Raw genomic sequence first — 15,517 nt, 5'->3', positions numbered from 1 at the left:
GTAATTCCATGATGATCCTGGAAGTGCCCATGGTGAGTGAATGAAAAGTGTAACCCCTAAATTAGAGCCCATACTGTCCTGGCCTTTTCTCTGTAGAGAAGGCAATGTGTGTATCGAAGTACCAGGTCTCCTACTCGGCCCAGTTCAGAATTTCATGCTCAGAAGGCTGAGAGCCGTGGAAGTTCAACTTCAACAATTAAGAACAAACCCTTGTTTGTTCTCCCAAAGCTACTGATTATAGGGGCATCCACATACTTTCAAACCCCATGTCTCTGTGGCCCTTTATCTTTTGGAAGGAAGAGACTTAAAATAACCCTAGAACACCAGGTCCTTTGACAAAGTGGTATTTAATATTTTTTAAAAAAATCTACTCCCTCCTCCTCCCCCATGGGTTTCCTTTCCTGGTTCATAGATAGATAGCATTTAAATAAGATCAGGCCCAGCCTGGCTTGCCTGAAACTGGGCCTGTTGGTAAAGCTGGGTTTTATACAAGCGAGGTGTTGTCTGTTGCTGGTATCCATGATGCATTTTGAGGAAAAAAATATCTAGGCACAGAGCTGAGGAAATTGAAACTCCCAAAGCTCTACCTACATTTTTTTAATCTTCCTAATATATGAGCAGAAGTCAGTCTCCTGCTTTTCTAAAACCACAAAGTCCGAAGAAGCTTCTGGGAAAGATGGCTGACCCCTCCAAACTCTCTCTCTCTCACAACATCCATTGGCATATCATTCTGTTGAAGAGTCAAAGTGATAAAAGCTTCCTCTTCTTCCCTGGTAGAGGGGCCCCTGGTCTCTCGTCACCTTTGTCCTGAAGATAAGACTCTGTTTTCTCCAGAGCTCTGGGTAGGAAATGTGAAGACTTTCCTCACCTTTGTCCACTGGGACTGATGATGGTGGCTCAGGATGCTTCTCCTTTCCACCTTCTGGTAAGGATCACTGGGTGGACAGCTCCTTGCAGGACAGGGCTAGGCTCCTGGTTCCTTCACGGAAGCTGTAAGTCTGCTGAGGGCCAGAGCTTTTGATTGTGAGTTCAAAGGCAGGACCTCATTTACTGGCCCTAACTCTGGGCCAACACAGTCCCACGAGGTGGTCTCATCAACTCACAAGCTCTTAGCCGGGGTCCTGGTACCTGTGGCTCAGCCAGAAATAGGCAAGACAGTGTTGCGAGCTCCTCAGAGAAGTCCTAGGGGGAGGGGAAGGTATAGGGAATGGCAATAAAAGACAAATTCTTATCAGTTTCAAAGGTGTCAGCAGTGACCAAGTGACATCATCCTTGTTGGCTCCCTTCAGGTTTGACCTGAAATCTCTTCCCATTTCTTCCCTGGGGGGCCCAAAACAAAGATGAGAGTGGCTCTGATAGAAGGCTTAGGAGTCACTGTATATATGGTTTTGAACTGGGAAGCTAGGTAATGCAGTAAGTGGATAGAACATTTGGGCCTCGAGTCAGGAAGACCTGAGTTCAAATCCAGCCCCACAGACACCTCCTAGCTGTGTGACCCTGGGCAAGTCACTTCACCTGTTTACCTCAGTTTCCTCAGTTGTAAGATGGGAATAATAATAGCACTTACCTCCTAGGGTATTTGTGAGGATCAAATGGGCTAATTGTAAAGCACATAATAAGCACTATATAAAAATGCTAGCTATTGGTTATTATGATCTGGCTTTGGACAACTCAATCCTGTTATCTCCCCAGTTTAGCACTTTCCTCTAACAACCCAATCTTAGCACAACTCCTAAGCCTGTAGTCTCATTCAGGATCAAAAACCAGTCTGAACCCCCCAAGATGGAGCCAAGATACCTTACCTCAGGCCAGGGCGCCTGGTGGAGACTCCTCAGGCAGGTTTCTATCTCCACCCTTCCCATTAGCCCCCGGTCCACCAGTCCCCGAAGCAGAAACAACAGCAGGTCCCACTGCAACACAAGAGTCATGTTAGACAAAGGCCAGAGGTACAGATCGAGGCAGAGACCTATGCTGCAGAATCAGCTCTAGGACGCCAGGGACCCACCTCTCTCGGCCGTGTATCTGCCAGAAGTCCCACGTTTCTTGGACTGAGCAGCAGCTGCAGTGGAACAGGTACTTGGAAGTCCTCATGCCAGAGGGAAAGAAGCATCTGCAGAAGTCCTCGGGCTTCCCCCCTTTCCAGCCTGTGTGGGCCTGGAGGCCCCAGGGTTGGGACTTGGTCAGCAACTGTAGGGAAAGAGGGAGGCAGTCCCTGGGCCTTTCCAGGGAACATCCAATGTGGGCATCTGTTCAAGGTCCCTTCCCTCCCTCCATCTGGGGCTGCAGTGCACAAGCGCACACATCCGAGGAGCTGGGATGCCGTACCAAGAAAAGAGGCCAATTCCACAGAGCACTTTGCAAGCTGCTGCTCAGAGATCGGGCACAGGAACTGTAAAGATCAAGAAGAGGGGGAGGAAGGGAACTGAACATCAGCAACCAGAACAACTAAAAGCATCTCCCCAGCTGAGTCCCGTCTCACCTGCCGGCACTGAAGCATCTCCTTCAGCTGCCGCAGGAGTGTCTCCAGCTGCTCTGGGGTAATTCCCTCCTCGGGATCCCGGGGCCCCACAGTGAGAGCGAGCACATCCTACAGAAGGAAAGGGGGGCAGGGAGGGAGAACCATCACAAGGGGCACGAGAACAACTCCTGGGTCCCCTGACTGCACTAAACAGAGCAACTGCTCAAGAACTGGGGGCAGCTAAGGTCAAGAGGTGGGCAGAGGCCTAAGCAGTGGCTTGGAAAGAAAAGGTTATAGCACTAGAAGGCCCCTCCTCCCCCCCTTATTCTAGGGCTGGGGTAGGGCCAAAGCTAATCATTCTCCCAGGGGCAGTTCTACCTATTCCTTAAACAGGACAGGGAAGGAGAGAAGGATCTCTTGATAATCCTTCCAGGCATCTTAAGCTCTCCTAGTTTCTTTTCCTCTTTTTCTGTCCTTCCTGGAGTGAGAAAATAGCTGGTCCAGCCCCTCTCTCTATACTGAAGGCCTCTCCAGCTTTCTCTTCTCCCTCCTTTCCTACTCAATCCTATTTTCCAAACCTTTACATATCTGTTATTCTTTTCCAGACCATCCCGACAATACCACATTTCTGAACCACTGCCCCCTTAAATCCTTTGCTAACATTCACTCTCCTACTTGCACCTGATGTGTGGCATCAATCTGGCTAGTGGGCTGTATTTTCCATTTCCCACTTCTAGACACCCAAGAATAATAGGAATGGAATTCAGAAGGCAACTTATCAAATAAATAGAGTTCATTGATGAATGGAAGAAATGGAGAATAACCCAGGGGAATGGGAGAGAGCTGCATCTTTGAATACTAGAATGGAGGTAATGAGAGGGGCAATGGGGGCAAGGGGAGCTGTGTACTTTGATCTCGGAGATGAGGTGGGAGGGGAGGGGAGCATGGTGCTCACAGGCACGGGAGCAGCCCCTCCTCTCCCCCTGGGCAGCTACATCAGGACCCTGGGCTCGAAGTGTTCTGCTCAGAGCGGCTTTCACCTCCCTCCGGATCAGGGCTACAGGCAAGAAAGAAGAGTCACCTAAGCCAACCTTTAAGCCAGGCCTTTCCACACATTCTGGACTTCGGTCATTTCTTCACTCCCCCAGGACTTTACCTGTGATGTTGGCTGATAACCAAGAGCAGGCCTTCTCCATTGCAAGACCTACAGCAATATCCTCTGCACTCCTCAGGACCTGTGACACATATCACCAACACCACCATGATAAACACAAGAGGAGGAGTTCTGTCTCCAGTGAGGGGAAGCAGCTCTCACAGTGTCTTCTGCATCCTAGTGGGATCCCTTTGTCTCCCCCACCCACCCTGCCCATGTGCTAGCTTTACTGAACCTCCTACATACGGCTGAGGAAGTCTCCTCTGGCAGCAGCACCCGCACAGCCTCAGGGGCCTTCTTTCTGCAAAATCTGAAACGAGGAGGAGGAAAGATACAGAAAGATGCCTGAGTCCAGAGGCCATGAATTAAAAGAACACATATTATCTTGTTTGAGATCACTACAGGTCCTTCGTCTAGAGGGATTCCTATCTGGCTGACAGGAGACAGCAAACAGCTGTACCTGGAAGATCCTACCAAGTCTTAAAACAACTTTTGTGTGTGTGTTCCAATGCAGAGTGACATCTATTTGGTAATTTACAGTCCCAAGTGGCTGAGGCAATCAGGTGACTTGCTGTGCCTCTGTTAAAAGTTACGTTTAAGTTACTCACTTTTTAAAAGTTCTATGTGGAAAGGGAGATGGGTAAGGATTATTGGGACTGGGAAGAAAAAAAAAACCTCACCAAGGGAAATGAGAAAAAAAGTGTCAAGGAAGTTCTACATAAGACAAGGACAAACAGCTCCACAGAGAAGAAGCATGGGCTCCTTTCTATGACCTCCCGCCTCTGCTGGGCAAGTGGCCACCTCAGGGTTTCCTCGTGCTGAGCCTAAATCTCTTCCACATCACTCTTCAGTTTGCCCTCCCTTCATTTCCTTGCTTAGATTTTTTTTTTCCTCTTAAGGCAAATTTTCACCTTCATGGGACGAATGAGTTAAAGGTCCCAGGAACGGGACACAAGGTAAGGGATAAGGGAGAAAGAGAGAGAGGGTGGAGAGAAGTTCAGAGATTTTTGATTCTTACTCTCGCCCTTGGGTCAAGGCTTGTGTCCCCTCTGGGCAGATCTGTTCACACAATGCCTCCAAGAGTTGGGCTGGGGCGCCCCCTTCCTGTTCCTGCTCCCCAAGTTGCTCCTGCAGAAGTGATTCTGCTTGGCGTACTAGGTCTGCTACAAATGTTGCCCTATATTGGGATATTTAGGGAAATTTAGTCAGAAAATGTTTAATAAGTTAACTACCCCCAACCCCCCATCCCCTTCAGTGCAGTACAAAAGGGGATGGGGGAGATAAGGCTCAGGCCTCTCACTTAATGTGTTTGACACAATTGGATCCAATTCTCTCAGCAACGAATTCCACAGTCCTTCGAAGAGAAGGTGGTTGGTTGTGGAAGAAGGCTTGGGCTAGCTCTGCCTATGTGAGAATAAATAAGACAAAGGGACCCTAGGTCAGGTCAACTGGTTTCTTAATTTTTTTCATCCTTTTAGTAATCTCTGCTGTCATTCTCTACCTCACCTGCAGCCCTTGGGATGTTCTGGGGGCCTGAGGTCCTAGGGCAGTAGTTGAGGTTGGGGTAATTTTTCTCACAAAGCCCCCGCCCCGTCCACTGCTACCAGATACCCAGGAAGCGAGCAGTTTCCGTAGTTCTCCTGGAGTAAGAGAGAGACTCCCATCATCCTAGAAGCTCCTTCTAGATTATGGAATCTCCTGAGATGTGGAGCTCATCATTTCCTCAAGTAATGAACTTGTACTGAGTACTTGAGGGAAATTGGAAAGCTGTCACCTTAGAAGGTCAAAAAACTGCAGAGAGGTGGAGAGCTATAGCCAACCCCTCACACTGATCACCAGGATTTTACCCTGTAAGAGGGTCAGATGCTTACCAATGAAAGGGCAGCAAGTGTAGAGAAGTTGTTGATCTACAACAGGCATCGTGTCCTGGGAGAAGGGAAAGTGAGATGCAGGTCATCTCATCAAAACATTTACAAATGAGGAAATTGATTTGCTTAAGGTCACACAGAAAATGGCAGAGGTAGGATCTGAAAACAGGTTCTCTGACTCCAAAATGAATAATGCCATTTTCACTATACTACTCTGTGGACACACACATGCACACTGACTAGTGAAAGCCCCATGTGGTAGGAAGTTCAATTATCAGCCATTTATATTTTGCAGATAAGGAAAGTGAGGTTCAGAAAGGTTAAATGACAGGTCCTGAGTCACACAATTAAGTAATAGGCAGCACTGGAACTTGAATTCAATTCCAGTCCTGGGCTCTTCTGTCCCTTGGCCCCATCACTCACTAGACCCTGCACCAAAGCCACTGTGTCTCCTTCCAAGGTATCTGGCCGGCCTTCTGCCAAAAAGAACAAATCTTCTGGAACTGTAGGGATCTGGGAAGAGGTCAGGGCAGACACAATCAGTTTTTCAGAAAATTAGCATTCACTTTTCTTCATAGTAGCTCTCAGTGAGACTAGAATATCCTCCCCGCAACTTTAAGACTTGGACACCTGGTCCCAACTGTGCTCAAAACCCCAAACACCCTCCTTTCCCAATACCTGGAAAAGCCATCCCAGCACAGCAAGGAGCAGCAGTTTGTTCAAGAAACATATTCTTCTTTTACTCTCTCCTGATAAGATCAGGCTCCTAGAAGCAATTGGATGGTGTGAATGAAGTTTATGAAAAAGAGAGAGAGGACTAATAGGGATGGGGAACATTCCTAAAGGGACTAATGTGTTGCCGACATCCACCCTGCTGGATAGCAAGTAAGGACAGATTGATGGATGAGCAAATATATACACGCTATTTTTCCAGGGATCGTATATTGTCCTCCTTTGGGTTTGCAGCTAATCCATGTCATAGCCAGGTGATGGAGACAAAGAATCCATACTAACTCAGCTACTTAAAGCTCTTTAAAAACTAGTCAAGGAATCACATCCCCAAGCTCTATACCCTGCCTGCTCACCGGTATAACTTCAGTAGGAGAGAGAAGACATTCTGGTAATAGTCCAGTAAGGGAGCAATGTGGTCAACAAAGGAGAGGAATTCCACCAACCAGGGTACAGTGAGCACAGCCTGGTGATTCTGTAACCCCTGCTGTAGCAAAGTCAGCACATCGAGCACAGGAGGCACCTGGGGGGGGGGGGGGGGAGGAGAAGGTACATCATCATTATTAGGTGAGGACCAGAGGAAAGCTGTGGGTAAAATGAAAGAGCTATCATGCTCCTCCCCTATTTAGGGTGACAGTAGCAGGTAACTTGTTCATCTCAGGCCCTGTACCTCTGCTCCCAGCTCCCCATCAGGCCCTTCCTGGTTTACCTGGTTCCTAAGGGCCAGGGCCGACTCTTGTAGCTCACGAGTTGGGGGTGGGTCAGGGCTACGATAAGGAAGAAAAGCCACAAAGCCCAGGAACTTGGCCAGAAGGCGGAGACTCAGCAACACTGAGGCAAACTGCTTCCTTTCATCCTATGGGAGATCGAGAGGAATGAGGTCAAAATAAGTACCTCATATGAACTTCAAGTCTATAATCAGCTGTAAAGCATCAAAGCTATAAGTCCTGTCAGTAAAGTCACCCTCTACCGAAAGTCAGAATACTTTTCCCACTCCTTTATTCCCCACCCCCCCCTCCCCATTCCTAGTCTTTTCTACCTGCCGGTCCACATCAGACTCCCCATCCTCCTCACTGGGTTCATGCTGGGGTAGGGCAAGGTCATTAAGTTCTCGGATTTTCAAACTCAGACTGTCCATAAGGTGCTGGTTAAATTGAAAACTATGAAGAAAGAAAGACAACATGATACTGAGGAGAATAATGTGAAAGTAATAATATTCTAGAGGTAAAGTGAGCTGTGTATGTCTTTGGGGATAAGAAAGGAGAGGACAAGAGATTGGAAATTTAATCTCAAAGTGTTAAGAGCTAAAAGGAGCCTTAGAGATCATCTAGTACAAATGCTTTATTTACTGTATGAAAGAGAATGGAAAACTATTTGCTCTATACACCAGTTAAAAATTTCTGGACTTTGCTGTTGGTAGGCATTTTTCCCCTAGACACTCACCTGCTGGCACTTAAGATGAAGTCACGGAAAAAGCCTTGCCAACCAGGAAAGGTAGGTGGTGGACAGGGTCCACTACTACTCTGGGGAGCAACTAGTCGCTCCTGCAGACGTCGAAGCCGCCCCAGCTTGTCAGCTCCTAGCATGCTTAACACATCAGGGTCAGGGGTCTCACCTAAAGCCATTCCTCCAGTACCTGAAGGGCTCTGGCACATCTGGGACAGGAAGAAAATACAGTAGAAATACGTTAGAAACAGAAAGGATCATTCCCAGGGAGAAATGGGGACTTAGAAAATTAGGTTAACAAAGAAGAGGCTTCAGTGTAGTAGGATTTAGAGAAAACCCACAGTGCTAGTCAATGAGGAGTCAATAAGCAGCTCTCAGACTGCTCCAACCTCCCAATTAACAAGGCAGAGAGTAAGGTCACTTCTCCCATCTAAGCTTATCTTTAGATGTGGAATCCCAGCTTCTAGGTTGAGGTTTCCCCAGGACCCACCACCCCTACCTAACTTTCCTAAAATTCCAACTACTCCCTGGATTACCTCAACCCCCTTTCCTGTCTCTTGACTGATATGTCCCCAGGCCTGGGGATCAGTATTAATGTGGGCATCACCTGAAGAAGCTGTTTCTGAAAAAGTCGAACAAAATGGCTGTGGCTGGAGGCTGCAGAGAGTTGACTCATCATGGATCTATGGAGAGATCAAAGAAAGGGTAGACTATGAAAAGAAGTAGGGAAAAGTCCAAGTAGGGAAGAGAAAATGCCTGTCTCTATGTGTGCTCTTTATTGAGAGCCTTTGTGTGATACTTTACAGAGTTGGTCTTAACAAAAAATAGAAAGATGAGAAGCTTGTCCATAAGAGACAAGATCATACAAGATGTTAGTGGGGTTTAAACCAAGCAAGCAGGAGCTCAGCCCTTAATCTTTACCATTAAAAGCTTGGTCATGAGTTGATCATCTGCCAATAAGGGAAAATGGAGAAACTCAGAGAAACTAACTGAAGAATTCTGGCCCAGGTAATTAGGGCTCCTGTGAACCTGCACAACCATAGGAATAAGGGTCAAACTAACCCCACTTGAGCTGTCTCTGAGTAGATGAATTCAGGAGTCAATGAATATTGGAGAAGTAGTAGGAAGGGGCAAAAGAATGAACAGTTTTGTCAAAAATCCAAAATCTCTCTCTCTATAAGCCAGCTACTGTAAGACTACTGGGCTGTTTCTTTGCTGGAGGCAAGGAAGAAAAAACACCCCTGTGTAAGGGTACCTACCTGATCCTGCTGCCTAAGCCCTTCTCAAAATCCCAGCCAGGCTCCTCATGCTGATCTTCCCATTCCCGGAGCACCTCATAAAACACATCCCTAACAAGAGAGACAACAGAATGTCTGGCCAATCAGGCTACTAAACCATGCCCTGTGACAATCCACCCATCTTTGGGTACCAGCACTGCTGGAAAAGCTGGGTGTAGGGATTCCTTATTTTAATCCAAACAAGGTTCACTAACTACTTCAAACATGGTGATGGTTCCTTCAACCAAGGGGTTAGCTATTACACAGCCACCAACAAAGCATGTAATATAGATTTTTAGATGTATTGTAATGGGCCTATGCAGATTCATCCATTTATCTTCTCCCCCCATCTCTCATCACTAAATGACATGCATTTTCAAACAGGTGGTTGGGGTACAGTCTGTGGTAGAGAAAGACAATGAAAGTTAACAAGCCATGTGGCTGATCATATCTATTACTTGGGCTTTATTAGTGCCATGCTCCTGGTTCCTATGGTAACAAATACCACCTATCCCAGAGAAAAACAACTCCTCACCCTCATTCCCAAATCCTGCTTCCCTAATCACCTCTGTTTCTTGAAAGTATGAAAGGCCCGGTCACTAGAGAAGTTTGCACGGTTGTCTGTTTCTGGCTGAAAGGAGACAGCCTGGGCAGGAGATGAAAGCAGCAGAGAGACCTAAAGCATGGTGGAAGTATCAAAGTTAAGCCAGCAGTCATCAGAGATCAACCACAAACTCTCCATGCATTCACCCCTGCCCAGAGAGCGAGCCCTAATCACAACACAAAACTGAAGAGCCTGCAAATTATTTGGTTAAGTCATTGGCATTCCTTGTACTCTGTAGGTGTAAGAAAGACTGAAGTTTTGGGTAGAGGAGTCAGGTCCAGTTCAGGGTGAATACCTTAGCAGTACTGCCTTCGTAGGCATCCCGGAGTCGGCCCTGCAAAGTAGGAGAGAAGCAAAGCAGGCGCTCATTCTCAGCTAGCAGCTTCAATGTCCCTTTGTCCAGGTGGGAAAGAACCCTGGATGGGGGGATGAGAAGGGTCACAACAGAGAATAAGCCACACAGAAGCCAGAAGGGTAAGGCTATGAGAACTGGAGGGAGCATGACAGATTGAAGGTTTAGAGAGGGCATAACTGAGTTGTGAGGTCTGGCTTGGGGGATACACAAAGTGCCTAGAGGTGGCACAGTAAAAGGAAAAGTGGTTTTGGAATTAGAAGACCTAAGTTCAAATCTTGTCTCTGATGTTCACTACTCGTATGATTTTTTGCTTTTCCTCATCTGTAAAATGAGGGAGCTAGACTACATGACCTCTGAGGTCCTTTCCAGTTCAACATTTATGATCCTATGAACCCTGGGGAAGGGATAAAAAGCGGGTCGGGAAAGAAGAGCCCCAAGACAGTTCTGAGAGAAGGAAGAGCGGTGTGACTATGGGCATAAAAGAAAATAAGTGCTTACAAAGGAGGGCTGGAGAGAACAGGTCAAGAACATCAGGCACAAAAAAAGGTGAGCCACCAACACATTGATCATGTGGGGTCAAAGAGTCAAGTTAAGTGCTCCAACTGGCTGCCAAGAAAACAGGGATTCATGAGAAGGTTCAGGTGACTACACTAGTAAAACTCACGGGAACTGATGCTCCAAAACCTGTACTGCAAAAAACACACAGTCATGGATATTCTGGAATAGTGGCCTCTTGAGGGGACCTAGAGGGATAGGAATGGAGCATTAGCCAAGTGTATTTTCATCTTAAGAATTGACCCACAACATGTTTCTGCATGGAATGCTCTCCTACTGACCCCCAAGGCTGGGTTCCAGGTCATCATCCTCAACACCAACCATTCGTCGGACAGTAAGCAGTTGAAGAACAAAGAACAGCTCCAAGAAGAGGCTTGGGACCAGATTCTCTGAAGAAAAGTGAGGGACACGAAAGTACTTCACATTAAGTTTCTCCCATTGCTTCATCAACTTTTTCTTGCCTAGTTCTCTACTACAGCTCCCCTGGACAGAGACTACTCACCAGTAATACAGGATGAATACACGATGGCTACCAATTGCAGCCTCTGCTGACAGGAAACCTTGCCAGGGTCTGCAGGTTCTGGAGTAAGGCTCCCTGTTCGACTGGGAACAGGAAGACCAGATTCCAGGGCAGAACCAACAGGTGCCGGTGACTGATGTAGCAGCTTAAATCTGAGGGTATATAAATAGGAAGACATTAACCATATTCAGTTCCCTCTTTTCCTTTGTTCCAGAGCCCCCAAAACTCTGCAGGGAATTCCAAAATGGAAGAAGTGTGCCCAAATAAAGGATCCCACAGTTCCCAGTTCGGAAACAACAGCCCAAACAGCCCTGCAGATTCCCTTGTGAGAGGTGACATCCCCAAGAGAAGCAATGCCATACCTCTCCTTCCTGAGCATCTCTCTCTCTTCCTGTAGACTGCTGCACCCTAGGGGAAGGTCAAGGCCCCAAGGACTATTGTCCAAGACTTGGGGCTGGGAACTCGGGGCCTGGCTGATTGGGGGTGAGGTGAAGCAGGTCTTGGGCTTGGAGAGAGATCGCTCAGCGCTCACCCTGGTTGGGTTGATCCTCCGGGAAGGTTTCACCCTGCTAAGAGCAGCCACAGGCTTTCTTCAAACTTCTATTCCCTAAGACCTATCTTCTCCAACTCTTTAACGTTCTGCCCTGTCTCATCATGGGATCACATTTAGAGTTGGAAGGGACCTTAAAGGCCATCTAGTCCAACCCCCTTATTTGACAGATGAAACTGAAGTCAGGGAAGGGGAGATGCTTTGCCTCAGATCACACAGGTACTAAGGGGGTGGATTTCAGCCTTTAAATCCCCAAACCCCGCCCCCCATAATTTTTTCTCATCCGATACTGGCCCTGATACAGCCGCATTCACACCAGGGCTTTGATAGGTTCTACTGATCAGTGTTCCCCCTGCCTCATCTCCTGGGGAGAACATGTGTTGGGGGGGGGTCCTCACCCAGCGGGGCCGGGGGGCACGGAGCCCACGGGAGGGAACTCCTCCAGGTTGCTGAGGTTCAGGGGCTCGGCGGGCGAGGGGTTGGGGCTGCTCGAAGCCCTTGGCCTCCAGCTCCCTCCCCAGGGCGGGCTGTCTCCGCTGCCCCCCTCCTCAGGGCCCCCCGCGCCGCGGCCCCCCCTCTCCCGAACGGGTCCTCTCCTCCTCCCGCCCCCTCCGCGGCGGGCCAGCGGGGGCTCCCCGAAGGAGGCGGCCGGAGGCTCGGCTGAGGCCGGGAACAGCTGGCTTCGCACCCCGCGACCGCTTCCGCGCGCCGCGCCAGGGCCCCCCGCCCGCCCGGCTGAGGCCCCCGGAGCCTTGGCCGGGGTCGGGGGGCCCTGGGGGAGGGCGCGGCTGCTCTGCTCGCGCAGGAAGTTCAGCAGGAACGGCACGAATTCCTTCCGCAGCGGCTCGAGGGGCGCCAACGCGGCCGCCTCCCCGGGGGCGTCCTGGAGGGAAGAAGAAGAGTGCGGGAGGCCAGACCCGGGAGCCCCGCAGCCCGCCCGGGCCCGGTCCGCCCCCCGCGGGCCCAACAGTCACGGCCTGCCCTTCCCGGGGAGGGCCCGGGAACGGCCGCAACGCGCCTCCTACCTACCTCCGCGTCCGGGACTCCGCGCGCCAGCCAGCGCACGGCGGCTGCCGCCGTCACCTCCTCTCGCAGCAGCGCCTCCAAAACGGCCGCCATCCCGGCTGGGGCGTCCCTCCGCGACTGCGCAGGCGCGCGCGCGCCGGGAGGCGGGGCCCGGGCGCCGAGCCCTCCGACCGTTGGCCGCCTGAGGCTGCGAGGGCTGCTGAAAGCGCGGGGCGAGCCGTGGGCGGGGAGAGCAGTCGGAGGTCTCTCCGAGGCTGGGCCGGGCCGGGGTGCTGGGCGGTGCGGAGCGGAGCGGGATGGGAAGGGGAGGCTGGCGAGCCGCTACCCCAGGGGGAGCCTCCAAGGGCGTCAGGTGGCGCCGGAGACCGCGCGGCCGGACCCCGCCCGCGGAGGAGGAGGAGGAGGTGGAGCGAGCGCGCGCCCTCGAGGTAGGGAGGAGGAGCGCCCGGAGGATCCGGCCTGCGGGCGCCGAACCCGGGCTCCCCGAGTTGTGCTACTGTGCCAACTTCTCGTCAGTGGCCTCGGTTTCCTGTCACACAGCGTCTTACCCCGTGCATTTACAAACACCCGTCCTCAGGCTTCACCGGGTCCACCCAGACGTCAGAGACCCTGGCTGATGACCGCCTGAGCCTGTGCCCGCCAGGGCCCTGCGGGGGGCCTCCAGGCAGGCCACACTAGTGGGACCTTGTGCAGTTTAAGCGAAGCTTCGGCAGAAACCTCGTAGCAAAGCTCTCTAAAATTATTTTTAATGCCTATGAACTAGACGCGAGGTTCATTTAAATGTTTGATCTTGGGGGTGTTTGTGGATTTCTTGCAGCATAGTTGGAGAAGCAATGGCTAGCCCCATTCACTTATTTTATAAGATCGGGAAACAGTCTGGGAAGTGTAGTAACTTGCCCACAATCACATATCTCGAGCAGTAAACGGAAGGCAGGATTTGATCCCAGGACCTTGGCCTCAGAACCTAGCACATCCTACTGTGCTGGGAGAGGCTGCCTTCTCCCTGCTCATAGTTAATTCGATGAGTTTTGGATGTATCCTTTATTTAATCAGAGCTTAGCTAGCTTAGAGTAGCTACTTACATACTTGAATAAATGCTAGTGAGGAAGGTTAAATTTAGAGAAATTCCTAAGAATTAGGACCCGTTCAGGACCTTTCCTTTGCTACAGAAGACCCCCTTCCCTCTTCCTCCATCTATTTTCTCAGGAATTGTTAGAGGGTTTTTTCTAGCCTGATTCCTAGACCTGGCCTGCCGGAATGTTTCCTGTCCTCACTGCTTACAGCTCCTAGTACCTGGACCGTGCCTACCCACCAGTTACTATATTTTTGGTTTTGTTTTCTTTTTGCATTTACATAAAAGAGTAAAACCTATGACACAGTACCTCATTATATGGCAAATTTGGTTATATTGTGAAATCATGTCTTCCCCATGTACACAGTACAAATTCACTATGACAAAATTATTTTGATTCTTACCTGTATTTATGCCATTATTATCATGCAGTTAAAATATATCAAGGATTCTTATTGTAGTAGCCAGAGAAATGAGCAAATAGATCCTCATGACCATCTTCAGGTGGTTTTAATTGCTGTCCCTTAGAAATCTGACTTGACCTAGAAAGGCAGGTTGTTCTCAATGGCATGAGAAGAGGAACTCAATATGATGATCACCAAAATCCTTTACAGGACAGATAGATGCCTGCCTTCGGCTGAAGTTACCGAAGAAAGAACTGGGCAACTAATGACAATACCATTAGATGGCACTAATGACAAAAATTCCAGGTCAAACCAGCCCTGTTAAGACAGTTCCCTTTATTTCATAGGAAGGTTACAGAAGAGACAAGGAACTCTTATGTCAGGGACAACAATTTGCATTACTAGGCATTACTATGGTAGCAAGGGAGTTTCCCATGGGACAAAAAAGTACAGTAATTTACAAGCTATGTACAAAGCACCCATGTATTTGCATAAGTCTGGAGTCAGGGTCTTTGGGAGAACAAACTGGACAGAGGCACCATACCAAGCCCTTGTGACAAACCCTGGGCCAGGTGTTCAGGGCTGAGCATTCCCCAGTTACCACTTGACTGAAGATTCTTTGAGGGACAAAGGGAACTGCTGTATGACTTCAGTGTTGCACAATTAAGGCAGTGTGGTCCAGGAGAAAGTGCTGGATTTGGTCAGGTCAGAGGACCTGAGTTTAAATCCCATCTTTACCATTTACTAACCTGTTTGTGACTCTGGGCAAATAGTTTAACCTCTCTGGGCATCAGTTTCCTCATCTAAAATGAGGTTAGACTAGACTTCTGTGGTCCCTTCCAACTCTAAATCTGTGAATCCTATGGGTGAGTTTTAAATGTGGTGTGGCTGCCAATATCTTTTTTGCTTTTATACCCTATGGTTTGGGTCACTGCTGGAGGTGAACTTGCACTTGAAGCAGCATGGGCTGTTTTCACCCTTTATGCAAGGGGAAGCTTGAGATTGCTTTGGTAACTGGTAGATGTAAGAAACTTAAAAATAAAAAATAGAATCAGAAAAAAGGTGACTTTTTGTAGCATTTCTTACTCCTCATAACCAAATGATCATAAAAATGCAGTCACAGCTGGAGTTTGCATGCGGAATGAATATTTTATTACTAGTTTATAAAAATAAAATACAAAATAATTTGAAAACAGAACTTAAAACACTGTACAAAGCCTTAATATGATACAAATGGGAAAATTAAATAAATAATTACACTTTTATGTACAAACGGCCGATATGAAAGCGCTCATGTTTCTGCAGATACCTTATGTCCTTGGTTGCCTGAGCAAAAAATGAAAAAAAGGGGGGGGGGAGGGGCAGTGTTTGTAGGGAACACTTTTGTATACAGTACCTTTGGAAGGAGACAAAATCAGAAGACAGTCTTACTAATGTGCCATTTACATCAGTACCCAAATATTTTCACAAAACAGCTTCTCATCTTCCTGGGTCCTGTCA

The 15,517-nt window shown here is 48.8% G+C and overlaps 1 protein-coding gene across 1 annotated transcript; it reads right to left on the bottom strand.

Annotated features, from left to right (window-relative positions):
• Positions 1-328: 328 nt before the first annotated feature.
• CDAN1 (codanin 1) lies at positions 329-13,552 on the bottom strand. The gene is made up of 31 exons (XM_027870195.1): positions 13,520-13,552; positions 13,107-13,215; positions 12,545-13,000; positions 12,433-12,497; positions 11,914-12,398; positions 11,328-11,534; positions 10,948-11,117; positions 10,727-10,834; positions 10,555-10,633; positions 9,831-9,951; positions 9,498-9,607; positions 8,914-9,003; positions 8,262-8,337; positions 7,652-7,863; positions 7,248-7,368; positions 6,918-7,064; positions 6,565-6,731; positions 6,158-6,245; positions 5,903-5,992; positions 5,483-5,537; positions 5,118-5,251; positions 4,912-5,015; positions 4,630-4,788; positions 3,858-3,921; positions 3,615-3,693; positions 3,367-3,515; positions 2,480-2,587; positions 2,326-2,389; positions 2,006-2,187; positions 1,803-1,910; positions 329-1,182 (listed from the first exon to the last, which is right to left on the bottom strand). Exons 1-31 carry the CDS (start codon positions 13,550-13,552, stop codon positions 1,057-1,059), a joined length of 4,266 nt encoding a protein of 1,421 aa, XP_027725996.1. The 3' UTR covers positions 329-1,056.
• Between the last annotated feature and the right edge of the window lie 1,965 nt (positions 13,553-15,517).

The sequence above is a fragment of the Vombatus ursinus genome, unplaced genomic scaffold, assembly GCF_900497805.2.
Source record: "Vombatus ursinus unplaced genomic scaffold, bare-nosed wombat genome assembly UNPS02014794.1, whole genome shotgun sequence".
In the NCBI taxonomy this organism is placed as follows: Eukaryota; Metazoa; Chordata; class Mammalia; order Diprotodontia; family Vombatidae; genus Vombatus; species Vombatus ursinus.
This window is presented reverse-complemented; position numbering and strand designations above follow the sequence as displayed.

What these genes read in the sequence shown, in the direction of transcription:
- CDAN1 (XM_027870195.1), bottom strand. Translation starts at nt 13,552, where the DNA reads ATGAGCAGGGAGAAGGCAGCCTCTCCCAGCACA. An exon ending in GCGGGCTGCGGGGCTCCCGG is followed by an intron (nt 12,399 to 12,432) that starts GTCTGGCCTCCC and finishes TCTTCCCTCCAG; the next exon opens with GACGCCCCCGGGGAGGCGGC. An exon ending in GTGCCCCCCGGCCCCGCTGG is followed by an intron (nt 11,535 to 11,913) that starts GTGAGGACCCCC and finishes GGCTGCTCTTAG; the next exon opens with CAGGGTGAAACCTTCCCGGA.